The 14,281-nt window shown below is 40.8% G+C and overlaps 1 protein-coding gene across 1 annotated transcript in view; it reads right to left on the minus strand.

The window, feature by feature from the left end:
• Positions 1 to 1,323: 1,323 nt before the first annotated feature.
• Positions 1,324 to 14,281, minus strand: part of SLC49A4 (solute carrier family 49 member 4) — a 102,540-nt gene continuing 89,582 nt past the window's right edge. The window contains exon 9 of the mRNA XM_079922596.1: positions 1,324 to 13,474. Within this exon, the coding sequence (XP_079778722.1) occupies positions 13,359 to 13,474 (116 nt within the window). The 3' untranslated portion in view covers positions 1,324 to 13,358. The remainder of the gene's footprint in view (positions 13,475 to 14,281) is intronic.

A 14,281-nucleotide genomic window follows, 5' to 3' on the forward strand; every position in this document is an offset into this window, starting at 1 on the left:
TTATAGCCTTTCACTGGTCAGAAGCAGAGGTGACAACTCAGACTTGCAATTGGAGTCTAAAGAGGAGGGAGGAGAGGGGTACTCGGTGGGACTGAGCCCTTAACCTGTGGGGTCTACCCTGTTCCAAGCAGTTAGTATCAGCAGTGAGTTCAACTGTTGGTGTCTGCTGAGAATTGGAGAATTGCTTGGTGTGGAGAAACCCACATATTTGGGGTCAGAAGTGAGTACTGAGTGTAGAGAAGAAACAGGTTTTTCCATTGAGGCTGGATAAATAATTAAATTAATATGGGGATACTTTTTAGGAGCTAAAAGTCTTCATACCTGAGCCGAGTAATTCTCCTTCTACATATCTTTTCTAAGAAAATAATCAGAGAGTAGAAGGAGGATAAATATACAATGTATTCTGCAGAAACAGCCTTAATGTCCAACAATAAAATTAAATACTTCAAATTATAAAAGTTTCCCTTGTCATGGGAAAATGTCCGTGATATGTTAAGGATATAAAACAAAAATACAGTTTTGATCTGTTCTATACTAAAAACATTTATAGCAAGATGTAAAGAAAGCATTATAGTTTTCTGTATTTCAAAAATGAAGACTTTGGAAACTTCAAGAAGAGAACAGGACTATTTGATAACTAGTCCAGGAAGGTTAAGAAAAACTTTCCTCCAAAAGGTTAACGGATGTTCATGATTCCAAGTTTTTCCAAGAACGGGCTCCCCACTACTTAACCTGGGATGTGCTTGCTTTGAAACTACAAAAATAAGTGCTTTCACATTTTTGTGATGACTCTGGACCTACCTTCAGAGCTTTTGCTGCTTGTTCTTTTGTTTTAAATGCCACAAAGGCAAATCCCTTTGGATCGCCAGTAGACTTATAATGTGGTGTGCTTATATAAACATTGCCACGTTTCCCAAATACTGTCTCAATCCAGCTGTGATCAACATTTTTGGGAATTAACGTCTATGATAAATTAGAAAGTTATTAACCCTTACATATATAATACTATCGCCTTACTCAGAAGGTCAATACGTTTTTAACTTGAATATTAATTTTTTTAAAATGAAGACTTTGGGAGGGATGTAAGAGGGAAGAAAAGGAAGAAGGCCAATAACGCTTATCAGGCAACCAGAATGTGCCAGGTCTGTTAGGTTCGTCACTTTATCCCATCATCACAAAATGTATAAGTATCCCCCTCCTTTATTTTAGCTCTATTTTTTAATGGATGAGAACACAGGATCTCCAGAAGCGCTGAAAGAATTCCCAGGTCTCAGGGCTTGTCGGTGGAGGGGCAGGATTTGGCCCAGCCTGTCCTGCTCCCGAACTCATGTGTTTTTTCCCACCACATCTCGCTGCCCAAATGCTCAAGGAGCTTTGGCTCCATTCCTACTGCCATTTGGAGTTTGATTAAAAACAAAATGCGGACCACGTCATCACAAGTGCTTTCAATACACATTTATTGCAAAACCACAGCACAGTAACTATAATGTCAACATAACCATATTTCCAAACTGAGCAGGAAATCACCATTCTCATGTGCACTCTCCCAAGAAGCGGGGGCTGACACGGAGGCTCCGTACTGTGAATAATGACTAGAAGCCCCATTCTGAACTAGGAGTTCTAAACCATTAAACATTTAATTACCACTTTGGCAAAGCAATGCACATTACCATTTCTAAAATGTAACAGCACAGAGATTTTAAATGCATCTTTATTTTTCAGAATCTTCAGTATTCACAATGTGTAAAATGAAGCAGAGTTTTAAATAAAAAGCTATGCCAAAACACATTTCCTTAAAAAGACCCGATGGAAAGGAAGGAAAACCGCATATGAATAATATTTATCAGTGCTTACAGTTGACATTAACTGTAGTTTGAAAAGAATAAAAATACTCAAGACTTCAACATTTCCTTACAAAAGTATACTTGGCCATAAAATAAAAATCTATAAAACCCCAAATATTACAAAAGTAAAATGCAAAAAAAAAATCTTTTTATTAAAATGTAATATAATATTTACATGGTAAGAATTATTTAAAAATGCACAGAACACTCAGAAGTTGTGATGAGCGTCGGAGGGGAATTTATCACACACACTCATGTTTTGACAGTTGCATAGACCCACCAGGTCACAGAGCTGGGCCAGCAGATATGCACATCCCCTGGCATCAAGGCTCAGTGTGGGCAGATTTTAAGCCCCCTCCCTGCACCTGTCTATTTTTGCATCATGTCTCCTGCTGGGAGAAGAATGTCTGCCCAGGTACATGGGGTGTCGCGGGAGGAGGAGTACCTGCTGTCAGTGAGCCTGTATGTCACCTGGATCTTAGTGTTGCTATTTAAAAGCCAGGTTCTGGAGCTGGGAGGAATCTCAAGAGATCATCTGGTCTATCCTTAGTCCTCTGGGACGGTCCTGGACCGTTCCCTTATTTACAGCCCCAGAGGCAGGGAAGCTGCTGCAGCCTGCTGGAGTACCCTTTCACTCTGGCAGTCAGAACTCCTTGTGCTCAACTGCAGCAGTTTCAGCTAAAAAGCATCCCCAGAGTGGACCGGATCCCAACAGGCAGGGACTCTGTTCTTCCGCAGACTGAAAAGGAGTCAGGGGCTTCAGTGTTAGCCTGGGACTGGGAGGAGGGGACAGGGAGGGCATGAATTGCAATGAGACTCACCGCCAAGGGGAGGCCCAAGGCTGAGGGAAGGGCCGCCTCCGGGAAACCCAGGGAATGCGAGAGCCTGTATGGCACACTAGGACCCCAGTGTGGATCACGGCGGCCATGGGACTATTGCAGGCTCCCGCGTCAGCAGCTGCCTCTGCTCTGCTTCTGCAGCCATCCTGCCTCTACTTCCTTCCACCTGATCTCTGGCCTCTGCTTGCTTTCCTGCTCTGTCATGTGGTGCAGAGCCATGAAAGCCAGAGAACTATAAATGGAGTAAAATCAGACCAACACACTGTGGCTTGAGATCAGAGGGAGAACAAGAAAGCTCTTGGGCTTTCAGATAGTGATTTTGGTTGCAAGGACTTTCTGGTTTGCTTCTAGGAGTGTGACTGAGAGGGTGAAGGCAGATGGAAAAGTCTGAATGGAGTAAGACATGGTGACTTGACTTGGCTCTAGAATCCACTTGGACTGCCCAAGATTTCTTTGCATCCAAGAATTGGTATGAAAAGAAATGACTCGGGCGGAGTGTATGAAATGCAATAGGGTACTGAAGGCGTAAGAGGCGGCGGATGTCTAGATTCCCACTGCTTTCGTGGAGCAGAACGGGAACCTCCGCTCCGCCAGACAGGGCTTCCGCGAGGGCGGTTCCCAGATGGCTGGCTCCCCTTCTAGTGTCTCCACCCGCACTGGGGTGTGAGGTCCCCATCTCCAAGCTCTACGACAGTTCCTCTGCCCTGCTTTGTTGTCTCCCCATTTTTGGACCACCTCTCTCCTGCCTCCATTCTTTAAAAGCAAGAACTTCTAAGTGCAGAGCGGGGGTGGCTCTGGAACAGATGACAGGGTAGGTTGTGGAATCTCTATCCCTCGAGAGCTGAAAAAGCAGTTGGCCAGACACAGCACAGGCGGGATGTGCTCGGAGGCGGGAGGCTGGGCCAGATGACTCTGAGAACAAGCCAGTTTTGGGGTTCTGTTTTCCAGAATCTGCTTCCACCACAACTCCCTGCCTCCAAACCTCCTTCTCCACTTTCACTCAGCAGACATATCAACAGACGCCTGTAGCCTGGCTTCTCTCTCGCTGACTCCTTCAGTGGGGTCTCCATGCTTACATGGCCCCAGCTCCCACTTGCTAGAAGGCTTTTCCCTCTGCCTAATCCCATGTCTGGACACTAGCAGATCTAAACTCTTTGGAAGCTTGTTAGCTTTCCCTAAAACTTTTCCACTTCTTTTCAAGCCATCAAAACAGATTTCTCTGCCTGACACTTCAAAAGCCGTCCAGACGCATTTTTTACTCTATGAAGGTTACATGTAACTATAAAAACGGATTAGGGACAAGCATGGATTTCTAACGGCCCAAGAAAGCAGGGTTTAGAGCGTATTTTTCCAGAGTACGATCCCATAGACAGTCATAGAAATAAGCTACAAAGCTTCCAACAGCTTTTGGGGGTGTTGCTAGGTTTGAATTACAGTTGTTATGAATGGACTCATCAGAATATGAATCTCTCTGAGGGCCAGGATGCTGTCTTCTTTGTTTCTGCATCTTCAGAGCCTAGCCCTGTGCTCAGCATGCAGCCGGAGCCCGAAATATACTGGTTGAATTATGAGATCCAGCTTCCTCCATCCCAGCTCTCCTCTCTTTTTAAAAAAATATGATCTGCCTCTCTCAGCATTTAATAGTGGTTAGGATGAAATCCCTGCCTGGCTTTATTTTAGAATGTTCTATTATATTCGAATTGTATTATAAAGTACTCAGAAGCAAAAAGATCACAGTCTGCTATAAGATAAAAGAAGCAATTTTGTAAGAAAAAATTTTAAGTTTAAAAAAACATGAAATAAATTTCAGGACCTAGATAACAAAGAATTTACTGGTAAAGGAATACTGATAAAAGAGTGAATAGGTAAGGGAATCAGTAGCTGGTTCATTAGAGTAGCCTTTCGCCCAATTAGATGGAAGGACAATTACAGGCAACAGAATGCAGCATGGAGTTGCCAGTGCCTGGGGATCTATATTAACCTTGAGTAAAAAAGACAACAAACGTGAAGGGGCTTCTGTGTTCTGAGATAAGAGGGTGAAATGTCAGGGCTAAGCTCTCAATCAATGTCTTTTTCCCTGAAAAGGACAAGGGTAACTGCGTTTCTATGGGACACGGAATGAGGATTCTGAGGCGCAGACTAAAAGGACAGTGGGGTCATGGAGGGGGACGGCTCCACTGGAGACATTTACGTCATTTACTGATCTTCTCCTCAATAAGTTATTGATCAGGAAGAGCAGTGTAATGTGAATTAGTGAGTTCAGGGAAGGACTGAGAGAAAAGGACCACCCCAGCACAGCCCTCCATTTTAGCAGGATTCCAGTGGGCAGCCCCGTGCTGCCTATAGCAGGAGGGGTGGGATCAGGCACCTGCCCTGACTTCTTCCAGGCCCGCTCCTCTGAGTTACAGACCTTCCTTGACCTTATAGGTATGTAAGTCAAGGAAGCGATTTTGTTTGGACTTGTAGATGCAATCTAGTAGGACGGGGGCAGAATTTTCCTAATACTTAATTTTCATAAGCCTCCAAAAGATTTATTTCCGGTGAAGAGGGAAGTAAATTTGGAGGTGGGGACATTGGCAGTAAATAAACCCATCTGCAGAACTAAAACCTGCCCTTTTGAGCATCTTTAGGCTTCTGCAAAGGCTTAGAAGGCCAGGACTGCAATAGCGATGCCTCAAGTGTGGACACAGCTGAAGGGCTCCCATAGGGTCTCCTGCCCCCAAAGCAGCCCTTCTCTCTCTGATGGGCTGATGTCCCAAGTTCTATCACTAGAAACCCTTTCTGTTGGTGTTTAGTCTTTGTTCTCTGTTAAAATTCAAATTCCTTTTAGAAAGGAAATGCACAAGGCCTTATGTGTATCTTGGTGTGTTTGTAATTAAGTCTTGTCTTCAGAGGAAGCTGGAGGTGCCAACAATCTTCCCAACTTCCTAAAGGAATAGTAAACCACTCCCCAGCCATGGGATGATGGGAAGGCTTGGGATTCCTCATGTGAAAATTGATTCAGTGCTCCCAGACAGATACACGTTCTGCCTATGGTGGAAATTCCAATGGAACAGAATACCTTCCCTTGAAATCAGTTATGGTTAATGATGGTACAAGAAAAAAAAATTGGGTTCCTGCTATGCATAATTATTTGGGAAACTCTCATTATTCCTTTTTCTAGCTAGTTCAGGAGAGTATTTGTTTTTTTTAAAAAAATCTGTCTAAAATGTCCTGAAGGGTAGAAACATCTTTTGTTTTTCTGATTCTCCTTCACAGGCACACACTGCACACATGTAATTACTCTGTATATAGAATGAATAAAAGCGTGAATGAAGGAATAGTGGATATGTCGGTGGCCTGAGAGTTTCCATAACTGCCTGGCACCTATAATGCATAACTAATGGGGCCTTCCTTGTAGAAGCTCCTTGCTTGTTTGAAAGATAATGTGTAACTGGAAGGACCAGTGGAAAGGTATTGCACTTGTGTTGTTTTCTACTTTCTGTCTGGTGTGTGACCAAATAAGTGTATATTAGATGCTATAAAACTCTTCAGCAAAACGGAACATCCACTTGACCCTTCTATTTTAGAGGAAGCCAGGGTCCAGAGAGAACAGGTGACTTTTCCAAAGCCCCAAGGTGCTCAGCAGCTGCCCTGGAGAGAGAAACTGAAACCCAGGCCTCCTGACTCTCAGGCTGGACTTTTGGTTCATTTCTCTGACAGCTTTTGTGCCCATGTTATAATTTCAGTGAAGCCTTGTTTCCTAACACCTGGGTACAGATCAGACATGACCTACTAAACCTCTGTTCTCACTCTATAAAAGATATATGCACAGCTCTACTGGCAGAATCTGGCCATTGGAGACAACACTGTTGCAGAGCAACTTCCAATTCTTCGGTGCTGTAACTCTAGAAATATCATCAGTTCAAGGATCAGCTTTACCACCTGATCCAACAGTTTGATTTCTACAGGTGCCAAGTCGCTGCTGACTCACGATGAGTCAAACCAAACCAAAGGATGGGTTTCTGGTTTGTCCTGACTCCAGTGAGCAAATGCAGTACTCTGACCTGGCTCCCAGGATGCTGTCTCAACAGCAGATGACAGATTTTCTCGTATCACATTTGATAAATTTAATAAATGCTGCATTTCATATATAAGGTCCTTTGGGGAAATAAACAGTACCTATAGCTTATCTTCTAGCACAGGCAATGAAGGAGCCATTTCTTCTTGTTGCTGAATGTGTGCGTGGTGGAAGAGTCTGTGTGTTCACGTGTAGGGACTCACAGGAGGAGGGCTACTGCACAAACAGGTGCATGTACATCAGTCATTTCCTAATATTTAAATAGAATGGACCTGAATTTCTGAACTGGAAGAGACCTTAGGGAATATCTTTGTTCACTCCTTCATTTTAGAATTGTGGGTAAATGAGGAATGAAGGGACTTGGTCAGGGTCAAACAGCTGAAGACATCAGGCCTGGCCACGAGCTGGGCCCTGGGGCTCCTAGGCTAGGGCTCTTTTTCTGTCCTCTCTAGTCTAGTTCATGAAGAAATTGGCCAGCTCTCTTCAACAATATGGGCAACTCAGACAATGTGGGTTTCACACAGCTTGCTTCCAAGCACAGTCAGAAATAAATAGGAAGATACAACCAGAAAGGGGAAAGCCTGATGGGAAAGATGGCAGGAAAGAAAGAAGTGACCAAACAAATGTAAGTTCTTGTCCTACTACAGTTCATCAATTTTACTGGTAGCTTGAAAGTTAGAACAGCTAAGGAAGGTGACCAGGAAAATAGTTAAGGATTACCAGAATCTTCATTAACTATTATTTTTCTAAAAAATGGGATGGCATAAGCTGTCTTTCTCGACTTTCTGCTTTCTACAGTATGGCGTGCCTCTGCTGAGATGGACAGCCAAGAAAACCCTGTCAAGAAAATCCGTTTGGATTTTGGGGGTAGATCATTCATTTTCTTCTCTCACGGGGCATGGGCCTTAGTTGGCAGCATTAAAAACTGTCTATATTTCCAATAAGAAAACCAATATTGCATATTGAAGTTCACCTTTAAACTTCAGAATATGATAGAGCTTGATGGTACATAACCAGGTCTGTAAAATGTCTCCATTAACCACTGCTACAGTTGATACAGATTTGTCTTGGAGAAAAATAAGGAGCTCAGAAACTCCTGCCCAAGTGTTCATGCCAACATGGTCTTAAGAAATAGTTCCTGAGATCACTTGATTTTAAATCCTCTCTGTTTTTATACTTGATGTAGGTAAATGCATAGAAAATTTTCTGAAAGGACGCATAGGGATTATCTCTGAAAAGGAGAATGGATCAACCAGCATATGTTTGGAGGTAGACTTCACTTTATATTTCTGTACTGGTATTTTATAATGGGTACACACTCACGTGTTTTAATTTTCAAAAATTTTAAAGAAATTTTACTTAAATTACTTCTGGTTAACACACTGATCACTTATGGAAAGAAGGCTGGTGTAGGAGTCGCGTGATCTGCTAAAACTGAGTTGTCATTTAACCTGAAATCTTCTCTATTTACTTATTTGTAAAATGGGGTGTTGGATTAAATCCTCATCTCTGATTCTACAATTCTTTCAGGTAAATGGGAAGAAAGCCAATCTGAACTAGAGGAAGTCTAAATTAAATTGTAGTTTAAAAAAGCATCATTTTCTATCATTAAGGTAAATCAAAAGTGCCTCCAAGTCACTCTTGCCATTTTGATCAAGACTGCAGAAGCCTCGCTTGTAAACTGGAAGAGCCTGGTGGAACCCCCAGAGTGCTGTGCTGTAGGGCTGATCTTCTGGCATCCCTTCTGGAGCCCCAAGCCTCGCAATGTACCAAACGTGGCATGTTTAGAGCTAAAATGGTTTGATGTGTTTTTATCATTTTTCCAAGGTTGCTGAAATGAATTTCATGTTTTGTTTCATTTTTTAGCTGTTTTTAAAAAATTAATTCTCCCCTGTTGAATGAACAGAACAGCTAGGGTGGGGCAGCTTTTTGCTCTCTTTTTGAGTGTTGGCTGAGATGGAAGGCTATTGTCTGAGGCCTACCAGGTTCCGAGACACAAGAGAAAGACTACACGAGGCAAGTTAGTCCACATTCTAAAAGTACAACAAATAGGGACTCCCCCGGTGGTCCACTGGTTAAGATTCCGCACTTCCAACGTGCAGGGGGCGCGGGTTTGATCCCTGGTCGGGGAACTAAGATCCCGCATGCTGCCTGGCCAATAAATAAATAAATAAATAAATAAATAAATAAACAAAGAAACAAAAGGCATTAAAAAAAAATAAAAGTACAAGAAATAATAACACAAGAAACTTGTTAGAGACTTTTGTAATTCCCTTCCCATTTCAGGGGAATATTCTAACTTATACGACTTGGCTGTGAGAATAACTGTTAAATCTTTCCGGAGTGCCTGGATTTGTTTATGTTCTGCTCATGCTAGCATCCTGTTCATCAGAGGGCAGCCTGGGTGTATGGCTTTACTACTAGGCAGGAAGGAGACTGTGTTTTTGGCCCTGGAGCTTAGGGAGGGGTTGAGGGTAAAGAAGCCTATGCCAGGAAGTCAGCTCAAGGAAGCGGAGACCAGGATGGAACAGAGGGCAGATTCATGCAAGTGTTCAGAAAGCTGAGGTACAGGGCAGTGAGGACAAGCAAAGAACCTCAGGAAACTTCAGGTGAAACAAGGGGCTGATGTTTCAGTCCTGACCAAGAGCAAACTAAAATTATTTATAAAAAGAGAAGTGGTTCAGGGGAGAGATTTAGGGCATGTCATTGCCTGTACTCTCTGCCCACAGCCTCTATCATTCTCATCCCCTGGCCAGAGGTGACACCCTCAAGAGTCTCTTAAGGGCCTTGGTATTAGTTCCTAGAGGTCATCTCCTAAGTTTGAGGTTCCAACTGAACCGGGAAGACACCTGAAAGGACATGAGTGCTCAGGATGTCTGCTTACTGAGCAGACACTCACCACTATTGAGCACAGACTACTCAATGGATGCTGTTAAAAGAGCACCTAAAACTTTCCCTGTCAAGTTTTGTCCTTCCGGGAAGGTCCAACACTCTCCCCCGTCAGTATTGTTTTTATTTCCCAACAGATTAGCAAACTGTTGACAGTATGGAAATAAGCTTTATCTCGTTCTTTTCTGTATGATTATAATCATACAAGTTAAAGTGGAATTCTATTTTTCCTACATTTATGAAATAGGTCTGATGAAATGTCCTCATAGTTTTCTATATATTCCTTTTTTAATAGGACACTTTCTTCATGTCACAGCTTTTGCACTTGCTTGATAATATGGTATAATCACAGTAATTCCTGTACTTATTGTTTCTGGGACAAATGTGGAATTAATGTGATTTTTAACATTAAGTTAAAACATCTACTATGCACTTGATCTTGAGTTTAAAGTGAAGCTTGTACTTATGCAAACAGCAAGATGAATGCCTAGATTTTAGTAAAAATAGTAAAAAAAAAAGAGTAGATAAGAATTTAATCTCAATTTAAAATCTCTTCGCTTGAATCCCTCATTAGAAAGGCAAGCTGTAAACTTTCTCAATAATTAAACATGAACGTATGATCTATGATAAAACATGGCCCTTAGGCCATATATGCTTAAATATACAAAATGACTCCCTCTTGTTATTTTATTAGCTCTACCCTCCAGTGAAATGCATTTGTGTATGTAATTATCTGTTCTATATCTCCACCAGGGACCATATTAAGAAATGCTTCTTCCCATCAACTGTGAAATATTCACGGATAAGCCACAGGGAACTTACACTATAACATGTCCTTACCAATTAATAATGCTGTTGACTTGGTTTATGAGGACTGAATTATTCATCAGAAACTTTTCAGATCGCGTCACTCACTGCAAGCTAAGACTTAGAGATGTTAGAGCACCAACGGGATAGCGATGAAGAAAAAAAGACAGATTTTACTTAGAAATCAAGCAATCACCTAATTTTAACAGTATCTTACTCTTTAGCCCCATCGTTTTTGAACATGAAAGAGTATTCACGAACACCCCAAAATGTCCAAATTAAGCTGCAATTCTCTGAGGTAGAGAAAAAAAGACTGCTTTGGGAGTCAGAAGATGTGGGTTTTAGTTCGTTTTACTTTTGTCATTAACTAGGATTGTGACCTTTGGCAAGATCCTTTACCTCTCTGGGGCTGTTCCTATAAATTCTAAAATGAGTGCTTGGACTAGTAGAGGGTTAAGATTTTTTTCAATTATAAAATTCATTAGGACTCTTTAATGTTTGTTTATAGAGTGCAAAGATTATGGCTGGTCTTTTGATGCACGTGAGAAATACAAAAGTAAAAAAAAAATTATGACATATACAGGTAGGTAAATAATGTGTAATCCTCCCCCTGCCCCTAGAAGATTTTGGTTCTCTTTCTATCAGGTTTGGTACATGAAATCTTGATCATTTAAAACAGCTGCAGCTTGTGATTAGAACAATTATCTGCTGGAGGGGTTAAGCCGATGTAAGTGAGACAAGTGGACACCTCTCATCTCAACTCATCTCATCTCACGTATGCTAAAAAGAGTGGTTGGTGCCTGGTACAACGCAAGAATTTAAAATCACTACCCATTTGGTCTGTCTTTGAACTAATCAGTCATTTAGGTAATATTTTTTAATGTTATTTTTCACTATGTGTTAAAAGTAGAATTAACCATAATTAAAATGCTCTGTATGAGAAGTTTTCTAGCAAAGTTTTATATAGGAGAGTCCTCAAACACAACAGTTCTGACTAAAACCAAATGCATCGTAATTCGTCCCTCACCTTTCTAGATTCATTCTAAACAGGAAGGGGTGGTGGTTATTTTAGCACCTGGGTCATGGACTATTGATACCTGGACTGGCTGGCTTTCAATTATCCTTAAGAATTCTGCTTTGCTTTCCTTTTATTTTTATTTGAGAAGAACGACAGAGTTAACAGGAACTAAGCCTAGCTTTCACAGGTTTTCTTCTTCTCTTTAGCAAGTTCCTCAGTTCTTTCAGTTCTGGCTGCTAAGTTATTAGCAGGGTGGTTCTAAAGGGGGATGGTCTAAAGGTGACTGAAGACAGATGTTAAATTTGAGGGTTTTCTTACTTTCCAGGTTGCACAATTTCGGATCTTAGAAGGCCAGACGGTAATAGCATCCTCCTCTAGGACCGAGGTTAGTAAAAGCATAGCCTTCAACTTACCAAGGGGGAAAGGAGGGGTATCTGGGACTGTGTGTGATGGTGTGTGCGAATGTGGTGGAGATGAGTCAATTAAGTGCTGACCAGGTCCCCTTAACCATACTTCACCACCTTGGCTAATACAAGGAGCTGCCTTACACTCTGCTGTCCAGAAGAAGACAAATAAAATATATATTTAGCTGACAATGAAGATACAATTTCAAGTGAGTAAAAAAGGAGAGAGGGGTTGGAGGAAGCTGAGAACAATGAAGATAAAACATCATTCTTCACTTTTTGAGAAAGTGTTTGATTTTCCAGCATGAGGGGAATTATGTAAATCTGAATAGTGGTACTATCATAACCCCACCAGAGCATATTTTATGTCATAGTGAAATACACGTCTGAGAGCTGTCCAGTGGGTATTATTTTTGAAAAAGCTGTCATCCACAGAAGGAAGGCAGGTATCGGCAAGATACTGCCCTCTCAAATATACACTCTGTATAGAACTGAATATTTTATAACCTGAATTGCGATACAAGAAAGTAATTCAGAAATCACTCAACAGATCTGAAAGTTTCAATGCTATAAATTGTTATTTTCAAACAAGGGTCATTTAATAAAATGCAACCTTGGTAAGCAACAGCTGGTGCTGGATTTTCCATCCCATGCCACCACATATATATCTGCCCGAAGACACAGGATGTTCTATGGGATCTGTCATTTCACTTTTAACAAAGTGCTAAATCGGAACAAAATTACATTTTTCATACAGCATTTAATGCGACTGTATTAAACATTTAGTCACATTTAATATAATCATTTAAGAGCCTAGCAGATGAAATTGTATTTCACAGAAACAAGGATAAGTTAAGATCGAGACACAAAGTATGTGCTCTGCGGTCACTGGAAAGCACTTGATCACCATAATTAAGGTGGCCAAAGGTTTCCGAGCTAATTAGAAATAAGGAGTCATATAAGAAATGGCTTTATTAGAAAAAAATGTAGTGTACAGGTGGCTAATATCTATCATTGATACACCTCTTGGCTATTTTATAATTAAAATCTGATATAGGGTTTAAACTTCTTTAGAAGTTAGTGGCATTTCTTCCTTTTCTGATATGTGGCTTAGGGAAGGAGTTATCTTCATGTAATAGACACCCTTCATTTCTTTTCATAGTTACAATTAATCAGTAGTTTAGCACTGGCACAAAACATAGAGGGAATTACCTAGGTAGTGCTTTCTGTGTAAGACATCACACTTCTAACCCCAGACTCAGGCACACGTATGCCATCGATACAGTTTTTAAATACACTATTATCACTCAAGTTCCACATTATTATTACCTAGCAGTAATTAAATTAATGTGATCATCTGTAACCTAACAAAACCTCTGAATGAAGTTTCTCTCTTCTCCTTTTTTTTTTCCTGTTAGATGTGCAAGTCCAAGCAAATGTGCAGTATGCAGTATTGATTTCCAGTCTCTTTTTAAAGACTCCTTCAAGTCTGTGCTATTAAACTGAGACAACCACATCAAGATAGAGTCTGTCATAGGATTCCCTGAAGCACAGAATAAGGAGGAGACTGAGCAAACACGACCCGGGAAGGCACCAGTTGAACCAAGACAACTCTGTAAGACAAAAACATGCAGTTGTAAGCATTCATGTGTCACCAGCAGAACACCACCTGTATGCTGCTGGGAGCAACCTGCTTTGCATTCAAAAGCACTTATAATAAATGTGCCCTGGGAGGCCTGAAAACCGGCTTTCAATAAACAGTGACAAATGTGGAGTCTAAGTGATGCATGTAATATGTTACAGGGCTTTCCTGTGGAATATTTTTAATCAGTATTGTTAATGACTTTTCATCAATTTAACCCAACTTGACTTTGGTGGCCAAAAAAAAAAAAATCTATTACTTCAAAGAAAGAAAAATCAATCACCTTTAAATGTTAGTTTGTTTTTAAAGTGCCCCCTATCACCATCACTCTTGTCCTTGTTTAGAAATATCTGATGGATTAGAAAGACAAACAACAAAATCACCTGAATTTTGAGATAACACTTTTAAATTTTTTGGGAAAGAAATATCTAATTCTCAGCAAAAAATCAAGTAGTACTCACTGTAAAACAGAGTAGAAAATACATACATATACATATATATATATATAAAATAAGTAAAATGTAAAAAATGAATCCTAAATTCTACTCTCAGGGAAACTACTGTGAATACTTTGGTTTCTTTCTAGTCTTTTTTTCCTACTAACATAACGGTTATGTATGATGCCAATTACCAGAAGATTTACAGGAATCATCTAAACAGGCAATTCAAATAATGTTGTTTTTTAATTTAATGGAATTGAGAACTTGCTTCTTCAAAAATGCTCATTCACGAATTCAGGACTCTCCAACAGGCCAATCCTGGGCCTCTTGCTACCCAA

Source organism: Stenella coeruleoalba (genome assembly GCF_951394435.1).
Source record: "Stenella coeruleoalba genome assembly, chromosome: 5".
Taxonomy (NCBI): domain Eukaryota; kingdom Metazoa; phylum Chordata; class Mammalia; order Artiodactyla; family Delphinidae; genus Stenella; species Stenella coeruleoalba.